Raw genomic sequence first — 17,778 nt, forward strand, 5'->3', positions numbered from 1 at the left:
GGGGACTGGGACGTCAGGAGGAGGACTTCCTGGTGAGCGGGCTGACAACTGCCAGCCTGACTCCTTCCCGGGTGGGCTCCAGAGGATGGAGAAGTGCCAGAGACTGCAGATCACCCCCTTCCTCCGTCTCTGTGGGAGGAGGGGGTGGACGCAGCCCCGAGAACGCAGGAGGCCTCTGTGCAGTGGTCAGCCAAGCCGAGCTGACAGCCTTGATCGACAGCTCAGAGGACGTGCCAGGCGGAAGCCGCTGGAACGGCAGGTGCTTGAGGCGCAGTTTTCCTTTTCCTGCCCCTTGCAGGGATTCTGGAATGCTCCTTGCATTCCCGGATTCTGAACAAGGAGCAGAAGTAAGTGGCTTTTGCGGTGCATTTGCGACGTGATTCTGCAGGGAGGGAGCGTCCCAGAATTCACAGGAGACAAAACTAACAGCCTCACCTTCCCTGGTCCATGAAAATTCACTCGAGCGCTGTTCTGTCATCTTCTTCAGCCTTCTTCTCTTACCGATGCTCTGTAAGTTAAGAGCAAGTAAAGCAGAAACCCTCCTGGTCCTCGAGGACCCGGGTCCCTTCACCCACCTGCCACCGTCAGGAAGCAAGGACGACGGGCCGCCCCTGGCGGCCCGCTCATCTGTACAACTGTTGAGGTCCGGGACTCATCAGAGCTCAGTCTTTAAAAGACGTTTGTCTCTGTCAGCTCCCCCGGGTTCGTGTTTGATTGAAGAGGTAGATGCTTGGCGAACGCCACAAGCTGGCCCCTTTGCCGTCCCGGGGGAAATGCACGCTTGGAAAAGTTCTTGCCAATAGAGTGAGGCCTGGTGCTGCCCGTCATGTGGGGCGATTCCCTCCTGAGTGTCGGCGGTCTTCCAGACTCCTCTTCCTGAGCCCCCTCCACAGAGAGAAGTTATCATAACGGTGGCCGATGAGGAACTGTCTTCGCTTCCTTCCCGAAACCGCGAGAGAGGATTGCTGCTTGCCCCGAGCTTTCCAAGACGTCAGCACATGTTCCCGGAGGACGTGGCTCCCTTTATGGCAACCTTCCCTCTCCTATAGACTTTAGAAATGCGGGAAATCTAGAGCAAGCATCCCCGTTCTAACGCACCTGTCACCAGGTGACCAGAGGGATTATTGTTAAATAACAGAAAACAAGACTTTTAGCCAACACTTCAGTATTTATTTTAAGTATTTCACAGCAGCCATATGAGGTAGAAAGGTTGCAAATGGGGAAGCCGAGAGGCAGGTAGCCGAGACCCGCCTCAGCTAGAATGGCTACAATGGGGAGGGGTTTTCTTTTGAAATCATAGAAACCAGCTCCAGAGTAAGTGTCCTTTTGTTTTTTATTTTTTTTTAAGTTTGTTTATTTATTTTGAAAGAGGGAGGGGCAGAGGGAAAGAGAGAATCCCCAGCAGGCTCCCCACTGTCAGCACAGAGGGCTCGAACTCATGAGCCTTGAGATCATGACCTGAGCCAAAATCAAGAGTCAGTCGGTTGAGCGTCCGACTTCGGCTCAGGTCATGATCTCACGGTTTGTGGGTTTGAGCCCCGCGTGCGGCTCTGTGCTGACAGCTCCGAGCCTGGATCCTGCTTCGGATGCTGTGTCTCCCTCTCTCTCTGCCCCTCCTCTCCTCGCTCTCTGTCTCTCTCTCTCTCTCTCTCTCTCAAAAATAAATGAAGAAAAAAAATTTAAAAAAAAAGAGTCAGATGCTCAACTGACAGAGCCCCCCGGGTGCCCCCAGAGTACGGGTTCCTGATTAAGACGCTATCCTGATGCTGAGTAACATGCCGGCTGCTTGTCGAAGATGACGGAATTTCTTGTTCCCTGAATGGCTGGGTTTTCCTTTCTATGCCCCTTGCTAGCTAAGGAAGTGACAATTGTGTGGAGTGACCTTGTGGCCCCTTAGCCCAAGGGGCTTCCTTTACACATCTTCCTCAGGGCTGGAGCTGCCCCCAGGGGGGTCCTCACCTCCCGGACTCCCAGCCGGGGTGTTGATCTTTTCCTGGCCTGTCTGCCGCTCACCTCGGTTCTCTCCCCCGGGCTGACGTCCACCTTCACGGTAACCTGGGCAGCCACAGTTGTGTCCACTGTGATTCCAGAGGCCCCCTTGTGCCTGCGGGAAGCCCCTCCTGAGAGCCCACTGCACCCCTCCCACCCCTGCCTCCCCCCCTCCCCCCCCCGCCTCGGCACCCAGGCTGGTCTGCATCCCAGGGTCCCAGCTCACATGTAGCCCACTCTTGGATCTTCTGCTTATAGTCCCCCTTCCTCCCCCTGCAAACTTCCAGAAGTTCCATTAGATGGGAAAGAGAGGCTGTCCTCATTTGGCTCAAATTGAGGCTTGGTGTGACGGTTTTCAGTTTCTCCCCATTGTCCACACACCTCTTAGGTTTGTTTTTGGACAGGGATCATATTTGAACCTGAATTCAATGAACCTGATGTTTAAAAAATACATCGGGTTATAGCAAAAGGATCCAGGAGACAGGTTTGACATGTTCTGGCATGCTAGACAAACGGGGATGATAATTTAAGGGTTATTGTGATACCCAAACTGCCAAACCCCGGTGCTGATGGGGATGAGGCCTGGGGTTTCGTAGTTTGGGACGGAAGGGGCAGAGAGCCCTTCGCCGCGGTGCTGTGACACCACCCGCAGGTCCTATCGGGAGCCCCCCGCTGTGTCTCACCACCTACTGTTTGCTCCATGACACGCCTTTTATCCTGGAAGTTTCTTCCACTCGCACGCAGTTTTCCTAGAGGGAGCTAGAAGTTACGACAAGAGGAAGGGGGACCTGGAGGAAAGTCAGGGGGTGGGGTTGGAAGAAAGGCTTTCTGTCCTAAATCCTGGGCCCCTTTTTCCTTCTTAGTTTGATCTTTACTGTCACAGGAAACTTTGATTTGGCCGTCAGTGTGGTAGAGGAAAGAATTTTGCTTGTAAGCGAACTAATACATATGCAGATCTTCGGGCAGTTTATTTTGGGTTAGATGATCCTTACAAAGATGTACTAAGTGTGCGTCACGATCACGCACCGGGTATATAGGATGAATGAATCGCACACTCTGGACTTAAATGGAGTACAACTTAGAACTTTATGGGAGAGGGGCCCCTGGGGGGCTCAGTCGGTTAAGCGTCCAGCTCTTGATTTTGGCTCAGCTCATGAGCTCACGGTTCGTGAGACCCAGCCCCACGTCGGCCTCTGCACTGTCAGTGGGGAGCCTGCTTGGAATTCTCTCTCTCCTTCTCTCTTTCTGCCCCTCCTCTGCTTGTGTTCTTCCCCCCACCCCCACCCCCACAAATAAATAAACTTAAAAAAAAAGAACACTATGCGAGAGCAATACATAATAGCAGAGAGAGAGAATCCTTAAGCTCAATACATTTTGGGGTTGACATGGTATTTTGCTGACCAATTCCTAGGGTATCCTGGGATTGAACCAATGTATTTGTTCTATATCTTCTGGACTCTTCCCTGGCCCTGCCATCCAGGATCTGTCAGCTGCAGTGTTTAGCCTTCGTGAGCTTGGAAAAACGGGACCTACGTTTCCTGGTTCCAGAAAAATAAGCCATCGTAGTTAGACGGGCTCATTCAGAAATTCTCTGCATTCCCTTGACTTACACTGTTAACTAGACCAGTCCTCGACATTCTTATTTCTTTTGGTGTTATTGTGTGGCTGCACAAATAAAGCTGTGGAGTGGTTTATGTGGGGGGTTTCCTTGGGAGGCATCAATGTTGTCCCAATATTTAAAAAAATGTTTTTTAATGTTTACTTCATTTTTGAGAGGGAGAGACAGACAGACAGACAGAGCACGAGTGGGGAAGGGGCAGAGAGAGAGGGAGACACAGAATCTGAAGCAGGCTCCAGGCTCTGAGCTGTCAGCACAGAGCCTGATATGAGGCTCGAACCCACGAACCGCGAGATCATGACCTGAGCCGACGTCTGACGCTTCACCGACTGAGCCATCCAGGTGCTCCTGTGCCAGTATTTTTAGACATTCTCAATATTTCATCACTGACACTATTATTATTATTATCCCAACTTTTATGCACTTATTAAAAAAATAACATTTGGTAGTTCATATCATTTATTCAAAAATGTATTTGATGTAGTTATTTTATTTTTTACTTTTATTTAGTTTATCCTATGTTTCATCAGTTGTTGAGGACACAGAGTTTTCCCCACATCTCCTAGATTTGAATGAAGATATGATCCTGGCCAGTTTGGTTATATGGTGGTACATAAGCAAGCGAAACTGACATAGTGCGTTCATGGCTCTGTGGTCGCCAGAGTTAGGTAGAACACATTTGTCAAGTTAAAAAAAAAAAAAATTAAGTTTACTTATTTTGAGAGAGACAGAGAGACAGTGTGATTGGGGGGGTGGGGGGGAGACGGAGAATCCCAAGCAGACTCCTCGCTCAGTGCACAGCCTGATGTGTGACTTGAACCCATGACCGTGAGATCACGACCTGAGCCAAAATCAAGAGTCCGACGCTTCACCCCCCGGAGCCACCCCGGCGCCCCCACATTTGTCAAATTTTTAAACTGCGTGGGGCTAGAAGTCCAGTGGTTGCTCAGTCCCAGCCCCCAGAGGAAGCAGCCGCCCCGTGGATGGAACCGAAAACACAAAATGTAGCACGCCCAAATTCTGGCAGGCGTCGGAGCGGAAGGGCTGTACGCACACGGCACCCCGCGGAGGGCAAGGGGCGCGAGCAGCGCGGCAGGTGCGGGTGGGGCGGGGAGGGGAAGGGAGGAGGCCGTGAGCCTGCTGCGTGCTCGTGCTCGTGCTCCGGTGGGAACCCTCTCCTGTGGGGGGCGGGGCAGGGGGTGGCGCACGGTCGCGTCTTCTGGCCTCATGCAGCTTCCAGCAGTGTCCACTGAGAATCATGCCCTCCCCTTGCCAACCTCCCGCAGGGCCGTCTCCGGCAGCTCCAAGGATGGAAGGAGGCATTTCTTGCCCCTGTGACTAGTGAAAACTCCCTTCTCAATTCTCTGCTCCCTCAAAGTCCCGTCCTGCCCACCCCCCTGTCTGGTTTATTCCCTCACTTCCTCCTCAGTCTTGGTTTCGGCTCGCCTGTGTGTGGCTGTGCATCGGGGCCCTGTACTTCTGACCCTCTCTGATCCCTGGCGCCCCAGCCCCGCGTGCTCTGGCCAAGGCTGCGATGCCCCCCAGGCGCCCCAGCAGAGCCCCCACCCCCACCCGCTCCTTCTCTTCCAGCCTGGGGAGGTGAAGGGAGGTGTGTGTGGGAGGTGGGCAGGGGCAGCGGGAGGAGGGGAGGGCACTCAGGGCTGAGAGCCCGGCCGGGGTGGGCAGGGTGCCCTGGGCCAAAAGGGATGCGTTCACGGACAGTGCCTCGTTTGCAGGTCGCCGGGGACCTGGTGAGGCGTTTACACCTGGAAGCCCACGTGGACAAGCCGGTGGCCACCTACAGTGGGGGGACCAAGCGGAAGCTGTCTACAGCCTTGGCTTTGCTGGGCAGACCCGACCTGCTTTTACTGGTGAGTAGGGGAGATCCCAGTGGTCTGCGGGGATCTTCAGATAAGATGCTTTTAACTTCTCAGAGCCCCTCTGGGAAAGAAATTCAAATCGGCAGTGTTGGTTGTCTGCACTAATATGCTCTTTTGCCCTAAGGCAACGTTTCCCAAACAGAATCTAAAAAAGCATTGGGATTTTACAGAAAAAAAAAATGTCTTTTGATAGACTCCCTGTTACTGACCTAATTGAAGGTTCAATAAATATTTACCATTAAAAGCAGTATTTTATTTAAAAAAATTTTTTTAACATTTATTTTTGAGAGAGACAGAGCGCGAGCAAGGGAGTGACAGAGAGGGAGACACAGAATTGGAATCAGCTCCAGGTTCCGAACTGTCAGCACAGACCCCGACGCGGGGCTCAAATCCACGAACTGTGAGATCATGGCCTGAGCCGAAGTCGGACGCTCAACCGACTGAGCCACCCAGGCGCCCCTAAAAGCAGTATTTTAGAATGGTATCAGGATTCACCCATAATCTGAAAACCAATATATGTTTGCCATCTAGTGTGTTGTTTTTGAGTGTTTTTCTACCTGCAGATATGTGATTGTCCCAGCTGCAGTGACATGAATCCGTGGTGAATCTTGATGGTGGGCATCGGGGGCAGGATGGATGTGGAGGGGACAGCAGGTTGTTCAGCAAGACTGTGGAGCCTGTACGCAGTGGCTTTGAGACAAGGCTGTCTGTAATCTGGGAACTGGAGTTATTCTAGCTTGGCTAGATGAAAGCATGAATTCGTGGTGGGGGGGATCAAGAAATAAAGGCAATTGTCTTGCATTTCAAAGTTAGCTAGAAGTAATATCCTTCAAACAGGAAGTACATAAAAGCCACTGTTTGGGTGCCGTAGACAGGGTATGAATCACTGATGTGTATCTCATGGTTTCCCACTTGTACAGAGTCTGAGAGCGTTCAAAACGTGTGGGTAACAAATTCTTTTCTTCTTTCTGTTCTTGTTCATTAAATGGAAATGGGATTCAAGAGGCCCGCATTGGAAAAGTGGCCCTCATTAGGTAATGAGGTGTCTTCTGGAGGACTTTTTCTTTTTCTTTCTTTCTTTCTTTCTTTCTTTCTTTCTTTCTTTCTTTCTCTTTCTTTTTCTTTTTCTTTCTCTTTCTCCCTCCCTCCCATCCTTTCTTTTTCTTTCTTTCTTTCTTTCTTTCTTTCTTTCTTTCTTTCTTTTTCTTTCTCCCTCCCTCCCTCCCTCCCTCCTTCCCTCCCTTCGTCTCTCTCTCTCTTTCTTTCTCTCTCCCTCCCTCTTTCTTTCTTTCTTTCTTTCTTTCTTTCTTTCTTCCTCTTTCTTTCTTTCTTTCTTTCTTTCTTTCTTTCTTTCTTTCTTTCTTCTTTGCTCTAAGTTTGCTTCTTTGCAAGGTCCAAATCAAGGACTGTTGCAGAATGCCACATTCTGACACCCGGTAGTGAATACAAACCCTTGCCTGGGTCTGCGGGGTGTAAACTAGGTTTTCCATATAAGAAGCGTTTACAAGGCATGGTGTCTGTTACCTTCTGCAGAATGTCCCCATGCTCTGCCTTGCCAGGCATGTGTCCTCAGTTTGGATGGGGACTCCTGTCCCCGGCTCACCACAGCCCTCGCCTGCTTCTCACAGCCTTGCTCTCAGCTCCTTGGTTGCCCTAGACTCTGGGCTAGGGGTCAAGCTGGGGACCGGAGTCAGCTGCGGGGGTCCAGAGTCTGCTTCTGCAACTCTCTGCATGCACGCAGCCTGGCACATTGAGTGCATGCCTCCTCATCTGCACGTGGTCCTGACATGGTCCTGTCTGTTGGACTCCGTGAAAGCCATCCATGAAGTTGTGCACATGACATGCATGGCCACCGCACATGTGGTGACTGGGATGTCGGGTAGTACTCAGAGCATCTGGTTAAAGACATTCACTGAAGGGCCTTCACACTCCCCCTCCCCCACCCCCCCACTCTCCGGGAGAGAAGACAAGTGTCTGGCACGGGGTCAGGAAGACGCTGAACTACACATCCTCTTTCTCACCGAGCGAGGCATGATCATAGCTTCTGTTTGCTTGTGTTTGTATCTACCCTCGTAGATCACCCAGCGTGCAGAAAACACAGGTGCAGTCTCCCTGTTCAGTGCCATGTTTTTGTCCGCTTCCCGTCCGTTTCTCTCTTTGGGGAAGTTGATGACCCTAAGCTCTTAAGAAAAATGTGTTCAGTACTCCCTGACCGCAACAAGCCCAGAAATGCGTCACGCGGTCCACAGCCATCTCTCTCAAACGCGGTTGAGTAAGTGCTCCGGTGCTCATTGAAGGAGAAAGCCCCAGTTTCCAGGAACCCCACTTTACCCACTGGTGCAAAGTGAGTAAAGCTTGTTTCTGCTTTTGCGTGTCTTTCCGAGGTGGATGGCCGTGAAGCCCTGTGCAGGCGGATGATGCATCGAGGGGGGCCGTCCTTACCGCCGGGGGGGGGGGGCTCAACTGTGTCCAGATGCGCTGTGGCTGCCCTCCCGGCGGGGCCGGGCCTGTCCGTCCCGACGTGCACCCCAGCACCGTCACCGTGTGCTCTCTCCCTCAGGACGAGCCCAGCTCTGGGATGGATCCCTGCTCGAAGCGGTTCCTGTGGGATGCGATTAGGCAGGAGGTTCGCCAAGGCTGTGCGGTGGTGCTGACCTCACACAGGTGAGCCGTGGCCCTCGTGGCCAATCCGGGAGCGCGGCTGGGGGGCCGGCAAAGGTGGCAGAGCAGCGGGGGCCAGGCCCGTGCTGCCCACATGACCCTGCCTCTGGACAGCCCCGCGGTGATGGGGATGGAGTCGTGAGCCCCACGTGTAGGCTGGGACTCTGAAACAGAGACGGATCCGGTAACATAACGGAGGCCGACAGCTGGCAGGTGGCGTGGCCAGACCGCGAGCCTGGTGGTCTGTCGCAGGTACACTCTTGCCCTGGTCCTCCGGAGGCCGGGATTCGGTGCCTGCCCGCCCAAGACCTTTAACCCCAGCAGCAGACTCGGCTGAAACAAAAACGTCACAAGTTTCTGAATTTGGCCCCCTGTTTTCTTCCTCACAGAATTAATATTCTGATTAGATTTCAGAGTCCTTGGCCTATGTTTTTACTTTATGCCACACTGTGCTAAGCCACACAACACCTCGAGTCTCAGGTTATATCAAACCCGTTTGTGGACAGCGCAGTGTGATTTATCTGAGGTGTAATGGGGATCAGGCTTTACGGCTTCGACTGTGTGTGAGTAACACATGCCCTGAGTTCAACGTCAGGAGCTGAGAAGGAGCCAAGATTCTGCCTTACTCACAAGCTAACAAAGTTGGCAGGCCAAGTTCCTGGATGTTTCCAGAGGACACGAGCCTCCTGGGTCAGAGGTGAAAATTTGTATTACTCACTGTCAGCAAGGTCCCGCTGGTTCTGATGCCCCTGATACCCAGACGATGCCTGCACACAAGGGATTGGGTGGGGGGCGCCACCTGCGTGGTGACCCTCCTCTTGAGGGCAGCTGATGAACAAGTCAGCTCTGGGTTTGGGGGAGATGATACCTCGTCCTTCAAGGCTGCTCAGTGAAAACACAACTTTGAGAAGTGGCCCGTGTAAAGGGCAGCCAGGACCTTGCAGTCTGGGAATTCCTAGCCAGACAGGTGAATCATGGAGACCCCGGGCTCTGGGGGGGGGTGCCCCCCACCAAGTCTGTGCCGCAGCAGGCCATCCGCCCCTTGTTGCCAGAGGTGAGATGTGAAGCTAAGGCAGTGTGAGATCTGTGCGGAGGCTCAGTAGACTTTGCCGAAGGCCCCGGCATCATCGGTTTATGTGAAAATCCTCTTGCGAGCTGTACGTCTACATGCATGATCCCGCCACACGTCCATCTCAGACTCTGTTCCTGTAATAGGTGCCAGTGGCGACCGTGAGTGTCCGAGCAAAGTCAACCCGTATTTCCATACAGGATGACGCCGTTCACACATGTCGCTTCATGTGAGAGCAGATGCTTCCTCACCTTCTTTGCACTGTTTGTTTTTTTTTTTAAATCGTCTCTTATTCCCTGAGGGTTTGTCTATTGTCCATCGTCCCTGAATTTTCACTGCTGGACTAAATGCTGCCAGTTTTTTTTTGGGGGGGGGTTGGAGAGAGAGAGAGCATGCACAAGTTGAGATGGGGCAGAGAGAGGGGGACAGAGGGTCCGAGGCAGGCTCTGCACTGACAGCAGAGAGCCCAAAGTGGGGCTCGAACTTATGAACCATGGGATCATGACCTGAGCAGAAGTCAGCTGTTCAACTGAATGGGCCATCCAGGGGCCCTGAAACACTGCCAGTTCTTAAAACAGGTTTTTTTTTTCTGAGATGTAATTTACATACCCTATAATTTACCCACTTTAAGTGTACCATTCAATGATTTTTTTTGTTTTTTGGGGGGTTTTATTTAGGAAAATGAGAGTTCTGTGCACCTGTCACCGTAATCCAGTTTAGGGCATTTCCAATGTGTTCTCAACGTTTGTTTTCAGATCATCCCCATGCAAAGCCTCAGACTCTTTAGCTCAAATGTGTCTTCTGGATATTTCATGCCAACGAGATCATAAAAAGTGTAGTCTGTTGTATCTGGCTTCTTTCGCTTGCTGTGTGGCCAGACCTCATTTGTCTGGTCTTCCCCTGTCAATAGCCCCTTGGATTATTTCCAGTATAAGGTGCTGTGAGCAGTCTTATAAATGTCTTTGTACAGACATATGCTTTCATCTGTCTTGGACAGTGTCTTAGGGGTCAGATGGCTGGGTCGTGTGGTAAGTTTGTGGTAAGTCTGCTTTAAGAAATCGCAGAACACCATTGTGTTTCAACGTGGCTTCATCGTCTTATATTCCCAGGAACAATGATGAAGCTCCTGGTTTGTGCAGACTCTTGTCAACACTCTGTCTTTTTGATTGTAGCCACCCTAGTGAAGTGTGATTTTCATTCACATTGTCCAGATGATCGTGTCACCTCTGTCTTCTCACCAACGTTGTCTCTTAGAAGAAGCTGGCCAGCATCCCTTCTGATGCTTCCTGGTACATCCTGGGTCGTTCCTGGGTTGTGCCTCTCAGGACTTTTCTCTCTGACTCTCACGGTTAAACCCCAGTGTGTCCAGATGTACATCCCTCCGGGTATCCTTCCTTAGGTTCATGGCGCTTCTTGGATGTGTAGGTTAATGCAGTTCACCTACTGTGTTGATATTTTGGTAGTTGTTTATTCAAATATTTTTTTCTGGCTCTTTCTATCTTTCCTTTCCTTTTCCACACCCTGGTACTTTCTGTGCATGTACAATGGTGTCCTGCAGATCTGTGTTTCTGTCCCATTTCTTTTAAATATTTTTTCCCTCTTTTCAGATTCGATAATCTTCGAGTTCACTGATGCTTTCTTCTGCTACCCAGGTTTGCCGCGGGCCCCATAGTGAAATTTTCCTTTCATTTATACTCTTCAACAACAAAAAAATTCATTTGGTATTTTTTTTTTTAAAAATTCAATCTACTTCAGAAACTCTATTGTCATCTAAAAAAAACATTCTTTAAACATTGTTTCCTTTAGTGCTTCGAACATACATAGAGTTGCTTCATTGAAGATTTTTTTCTGCTAAATCTAGCATTTAGGGGCATCTAGGAATAGTTTCTGCTGACTGCTTTTCTCCCTGAGTATGGATAACAATTTCTTGTTAATTTTACAGGTTATAGTTTTTTTTGTTGTTGTTGTTGAAAACTGGGTATTTCACAATATTTAATAAATCGTAGCCTCTCTGGTTTTTGATTCTTCTCCTTCCCTAAAAGTTGTCATTATTGCCATGTTTATTTATTTATTTATTATCATTATTATTTTTTCTTGGTTTTCTTCTTCTTGGTTTGTCTGTTCCTTTTGTGTGTCTGTCTGTCTGCGTGTCTTTGCCTGGGATGAATCTGCGGAATCTCTTTCCACTGCAGTGAGTAGCTCCCAGTGACGCTCTTCAGTTTGTGTGTTAAATTCTGTGCTCATTTTGTGAAGCCCGGATTCCTCGAAGCCACCTGCTTTTACATAGACAGAGGCGGCCCTCAGCCACCTGACGCCAGCCCCGATCTGTCCTCTGCCGGTGGGTCCGTGTGTGCCCAGGGGAGGATGTTCCCCTTTCAGACCTCCTCACGTGGCCCAGTCTTGCCTTCTCCAGAGTGCTGCTGGGCTCTGGATGTGCGTGTGGCTAGCCTCTGGGTTCACGTGGGTCATGTGGCTGGCGTGGCCCCTCTGTGGCCTCTACTGCGTGGACGTGCAGCCTCAGTAGGCTAGGCGCGTGCCCCAGTGACACATGAGCTAATGCGGGCACTGTCAGGCCAGATACTGGAGCTCTTGGCCCTTCTTGTCTGCTGGGCTCTACACAAGTCACTGATGTTGGCGGCGTCGCCGGGTATGGGTCCCAGTTGAGCGCAGAGAAGCTCCCGGTCCTCGTGGGCTGCCTTGTCCTGCCAGTAGCCGCACGTGTGTAAAGCTGGCCGTGCAGCTGTTCGTCAGTGGTAAGCGTTTCTCAGACCGTTGCATCCTTCTAGACAGTTTCCAACATTCCGAAATGGTTGTTTTTGTTCATTGTGTCCAGCTTTCGAGTTGATTTGGGGGGAAAAGATGTGCCAGGTTTTTCACTTGGCCGTAGCCAGAAGTCCTGCCCTTGGCTTTTGTCTTGGTTCTGTTTCTTTTCAGAAAATAAAATGTTACACTGAAATGAAATAAATGTGGCAAACCCTCTACCTTATAATATACGTACGTTTTTGCTTAAAACGATCCTCTGGCCGTGCCAATTCTGGAAACTCTCTGCATTCCTGCATTTATCAGGCCGGTATTTGTTAAGGCCTCATTTTCATATGTGGGTTCTAAGAGTGGATAAAGTGGGGGTCAGGTTAAAAATCCCTTTTGATTTCCATATAGCATATGATTATTACGGACAGTTCTCAGGAAGACCGTACATCACTGTAATTTCTGTCCTACGTCCTCCCGTTAATGCGGTTTCACATTAACGATGTGTCTTCATTTCTATAAATCTGCCCATATTCATGCAATACAAAGATCTAAATGACTCACGATTAATGGAGAGCGCAGCAGCCAGTGACTGATTCTGTGCTTCTGAGACAGCTGCCTGCAGCTGAAAAGTCTCCAAATTGCACAGTTTCCTCTTAATTTTGAGGTCCTGTCTCTGTTCCTCTTCTCACTCCTTACCTAGAGGACCGTGGGGGGAAACATGGGGTGGGAAACTGAGGTTAGGAACGCTGTTTCCCCCTGGAGTCACCGAGAGGACTTACAATGGGTCCGACCGAGAAAGGCCAGGGTGCTTTTTTTTTACAATGGGTCCCACCGAGAAAGGCCAGGGTGCTTTTTTTTTTTTTTTTAATTTTCTTTTTTAGTGTTTATTTATTTTTGAGACAGGGAGAGACAGCATGAACGGGGGAGGGTCAGAGAGAGAGGGAGACACAGAATCTGAAACAGGCTCCAGGCTCTGAGCTGACAGCACAGAGCCCGACGCGGGGCTCGAACTCACGAACTGTGAGGTCATGACCAGAGCCGAAGTCGGACGCTTAACCGACTGAGCCACCCAGGCGCCCCAAGGCCAGAGTGCTTTTTGCTCGCCCATCAAACCCTGACTTGTACCGTATGCTCCACGCTAAGCCCTTGACTCCTCGCGCCCCTGACCAGAGAGAGCTCTGTTCCAGCCAGCCTGACCACCCGAAGGAAGCACGGTGTTCATTCTCAGAGTAAATAGTCACAGATTATTTCACTGCTGTAGAGCACCTGGCATTGGATGTTCTTCCTGCTGCTGAAAGTCCTCAAAATCTCTCAGTCTCTGCCCTCTGGGCAGAGATGTCATGGCAACCCACCCGCTGTTTAGACCTTATTTGTTTGACAGCTAATAACAACTCAGTTGAAATTACCACGTCGTCACTCCAAGGTCGTAATTAAGATCGGTTGTTATTTGGATCTCTGTTCATCTGAGACGCATAAGGATGCGATAGAGAAAACTTCACGTTCTCCCACTTTATTTAGAACACCTACGATGCACTCATGAAAATTTTAAATTGGAACTTATTAAAGAAACAGAGAAAGATATGTTTGCACAAAAAGATTTATAAAGCCTATTTTGGGGCGGCTCAGTCACTTAAGCATCCAACTTGGGCTCAGGTCATGATCTCACGGTTCGTGAGTTCAAACCCTGCGTCAGGCTCTGTGATGACAGCTTGGAGCCTGGAGCCCGCTTCGGATTCTGTGTCTCCCTCTCTCTGCCCCTCTCCTGATCACACTCTGTCTCTCTCTCTCTCTCAAAAATAAATAAACATAAAAAAAAGATTTATAAAGCGTGTTTGGAATGTGAATAGCACGTATTCCTTAGACCCCATGTTAAACTACTATAACTCAGACCCCAAATTACAGTGGCTCAGACCAGACGTGTTTTTCTCTCCTCCACTAACAATTCATGATGGTGGACTATGGTGGAGCCCAAGGTCATCCAAGGATTCCGAGTCTTTCCACCATTTCACTTACTCACTTGTGAGTTTGCCTCATCTGGGTGGTTGAAATTGACTTTCTAGTCCAGCTCATGGAAAGTAGAAAGAACCCAAACCCAGGGCAAGTGGCTTGCCTTATTTTGACGTGACCCAGAAATTGTACTTCCCATTGACCCGAGTTGTCACACGTCTGCCTCTAGCTGCATGGGAGGCTGACCAATATAACCTTGATCTGAATGTCCCGTGACCTAATGAGCAGACGGGCTTTACACCCATTCCCGAACAGTGAACAGAATACCTGATTCCTGTAGGGGATTTGGATGGCACTTAGTGGCAGAAGCAAAGGAATTGCACCATGAATTTCACTTTTCAAGTATCGTCAATGTCACCCTTTTCGTGTGTTTTGCCTTCCCTTTCCCCCCCCACATTCGTGTGCAAGTTTCCTAACACGAGCTGCCATGCTGTATCATTACTTTTTTTCTGTGCAACTAATGGAGTTTAGAAAACCTCATTTGAATGGCTGTTCAACACATGACGCACCCCCATTTATCTGAGTATCATATTATCCTATTACAGAAGCGGTTTCTGGATTTTTACTCTTATAAATAACTTGTTATGTGCATTCCTATTTTCTGTGTTTCCTAACGTAAGTTCCTAGAAGAGATTAGTGCCAAATTGAGTTTTCAGAAAATCACGCCAATTTTTCACTCCCACCGGCAGTATATGAGGTTGGGATTGTTGAGACGATGTTTTTAACTTTGCAGGTATTTTTTTGATCTGAGAATTCATTGTTTGTATTTGCACCGCAGATAGGGGAAACAGTGTTTCCCTGTGCAACAAACAAAAGGCACATTTGGCAAATGACTTTCTGGCTGGAAGAGAATTTTAAGCTCACTTATTTGATGGTTAAGTTTCTAATTTGTCAGGATGTGTATTACCTGTGGACAGTTCTTTGAATAGTCACTATATTTGACCTTCCTCCAGGATTGCATTTTTATAGTTTCATTTTTACGCTAACAAAAACAGTTCTGTATACCGAATGGATTGGGGCGCCTGGGTGGCTCAGTCGGTTAAATGGCCGACTTCGTCTCAGGTCATGATCTCATGGTTTGTGGGTTCGAGCCTCACGTCAGGCTCTTGACAGCTCAGAGACTTCAGATTCTGTGTCTCTCTCTGTCCCTCCCCCGCATGTGCGTGTCCTCTCTTTTTCTCTCTCTCTGTCTCTCTCTCTCTCTCAAAAATAAATAAATGAGGGGCGCCTGGGTGGCTCAGTCGGTGAAGCGTCCAACTTCGGCTCAGGTCATGATCTCACGGTTCGTGAGTTCGAGCCCCGCGTCGGGCTCTGTGCTGACGGCTCAGAGCCTGGAGCCTGTTTCAGATTCTGTGTCTCCCTCTCTCTCTCTGACCCTCCCCCATTCATGCTCTGTCTCTCTCTGTCTCAAAAGTAAATAAACGTTAAAAAAATTAAAATAAATAAATAAATAAATGAACTTTAATATATACTGAATGTATCCACCCTCACGCATTGCGTTTGTTGTAGTTTTGTTTTTACTTCTTTTTGAGTTTATTTATTTTAAGAGAGAGAGACTGCAAGCAGGGAAGGACAGAGGGAGAGGGAGAGAGAGAGAATCCCAAGCAGGCTTAGATCATGACCTGTGCCGAAACCAAGAGTTGGATGCTTAACCCACTGAGCCACCCAGTTTCCCCTTAAATTTTTTTTTTTAAGTTTATTTTGTTGTAGTTTTTTTTTTTTTTTTTTTAATGTTCGTTGGCTGTGTTTTGACAGACTTATTAGAAGTTTGCACTTCTGCATTGTCAACTACCAAGCATTTTCTTTCATAGTCTCTTCCGTCGCTGATGCTTAGAAGGAATGTTCCCATCCGCTTTTGTGTTTAAGATGTGACTGTTTAGTTCTGCACAGCCTTTCTTCTTCTAATGATCTGCCTTGTAACTCCTAAGCCTGTTGCCTTCCTTGAATTATCTGAGCCTTAGAACAAATGTTAAATATCTTCTGGAGCAACTCTTATCATTCTTCTTGTTCACAGTTTTTCTACCTCTCACTAAATAATTTTGAAGGTATGCTTAATAATTTTGAAGGTATGCTTTATAATTTTGATTGGCATTATACTATAACCTTATTATAATTTATTTTATTTTCTATATAATTATAATAACTGTATTACAAGTTACAAATCTTTATTACATATTTTATACCAAGATAATGTTATATAATATCACAAACCAAATTATAGCTGCAAATTACAATGTGATTTGTTATATTTTATTTTATATATTATAGTAAAATAGAATTCACATATATATTTTATATAAAATTCATTTATTACATTTATATTCATGTACCTATCATGTTTTATATTTATACTGACATATACTAAGACTATTTTATGTTGCAATAATTTTTATATCACAGTAATATTCATTTATAATAATTTCCTTTATCTAAAATATATTCACTTTTTTCTTTTTCTTGACACATCCTTTTATTGATTCAAGATTTCATTTAGGTTCATTAGTAGATCTTATTGCTTTTTTTTTTCATAAAACTTGCACATTTTCTGTGAAGGTCACTTGGATTTAGTTTATATTTTCTTACTATTGCAACAGTTTCTCTCCTAATAACCATTGTTCCTGGGATTTTGAAATACTGCTAAGTTTTGGTTAATTGTGTCATTGGTTATCTAAATAAAACATCCATTTTATTTTATTTTATTTTATTTTATTATTTTATTTTATTTTATTTTATTTATTTTATTTATTTTATTTATTTCATTTTTTTTTTCTTTTCTTTTCTTTTCTTTTCTTTTCTTTTCTTTTCTTTTCTTTTCTTTTCTTTTCTTAATGTTTATTTATTTGTGAGAGGGGAGGAGCAGAGAAAGGGAGACAAAGAATCCGAAGCAGGCTCCAGGCTCGAGCTGCCAGCACAGAGCCCCACACGGGGCTCGAACTCACAAACCGTGAGATCATGACCTGAGCCGAAGTCGGACCCTCAACCGACTGAGTCACGCTGGCGCCCCAAAACACGCATTTTAAAAGTGCTCATTGAGGGTTTCTTGAGGTGGTATGTAGAAAATTCACGAACAGCAGCAGTGTTTTTGTCTACGTGTTGCTTGGGTGGTTTGCTGCCTGGAGGATGCACTTGCTCATGCCCTTCTCGTCCTGTCCCCCCAGCATGGAGGAATGCCAGGCCCTGTGCACGAGACTGGCCATAATGGTCAACGGCAGCTTCCGGTGCCTTGGCTCCCCTCAGCACCTTAAAAGCAGGTATGTTGTACGTGTGTGTGTACGTGTAGGTCCTCGTCCGTTCACTGCGTGAGGCGGTCACAACCGGTGATGCTTTCGAGCCAGAGTGGCCCAGCCCCTCCCGCGGAGGAAGGAGACGGGGGCCTGGGGAGATGAGGGGCCTACGGGCCACCGACCGCGGCTGCAGCTCCCACGTGGAGCCCAGCCATCCTCCCACCACGTTCACGGGCTTCTTCCGGGAGGACAGGCACTCTCAAAGTGACCGTCAGGATGAAAAGAGGAGAAAGTGTGTCCTCGCCAGTGCAGAATACTTCACACAGAGGTTGTCCGCCCCTGTAGCCCCCGTCCGGGGAGGGTGGGGGGCCTGTGTCACCTGCCAGCCGCTGTGCTGTTGGAAAGTCCTCCGCGGATTCAGGACGGGAGACCAGGGTTGTTGTGGTCGATTTTCGTCCTCTCCGTGGACTTTGCGGAATCTTCATGATGTTGCTGTCAGTTCCTACGAGCAGTTTTGCATCCTAGTCCCCTGGTTTTTGCATTCAGTATCCCCCAAGCTGTTTCCACAGTTTCGAATTT

At 48.3% G+C, this 17,778-nt stretch overlaps 1 protein-coding gene across 1 annotated transcript in view; it reads left to right on the plus strand.

The window, feature by feature from the left end:
* Positions 1 to 17,778, plus strand: part of ABCA13 (ATP binding cassette subfamily A member 13) — a 313,586-nt gene that overhangs the window by 268,782 nt on the left and 27,026 nt on the right. The window contains exons 44-46 of the mRNA XM_049642263.1: positions 5,344 to 5,478; positions 8,048 to 8,151; positions 17,134 to 17,226. Coding sequence (XP_049498220.1) covers positions 5,344 to 5,478; positions 8,048 to 8,151; positions 17,134 to 17,226 — 332 coding nt within the window. The remainder of the gene's footprint in view (positions 1 to 5,343; positions 5,479 to 8,047; positions 8,152 to 17,133; positions 17,227 to 17,778) is intronic.

Source organism: Panthera uncia, chromosome A2, assembly GCF_023721935.1.
Source record: "Panthera uncia isolate 11264 chromosome A2, Puncia_PCG_1.0, whole genome shotgun sequence".
NCBI lineage: Eukaryota > Metazoa > Chordata > Mammalia > Carnivora > Felidae > Panthera > Panthera uncia.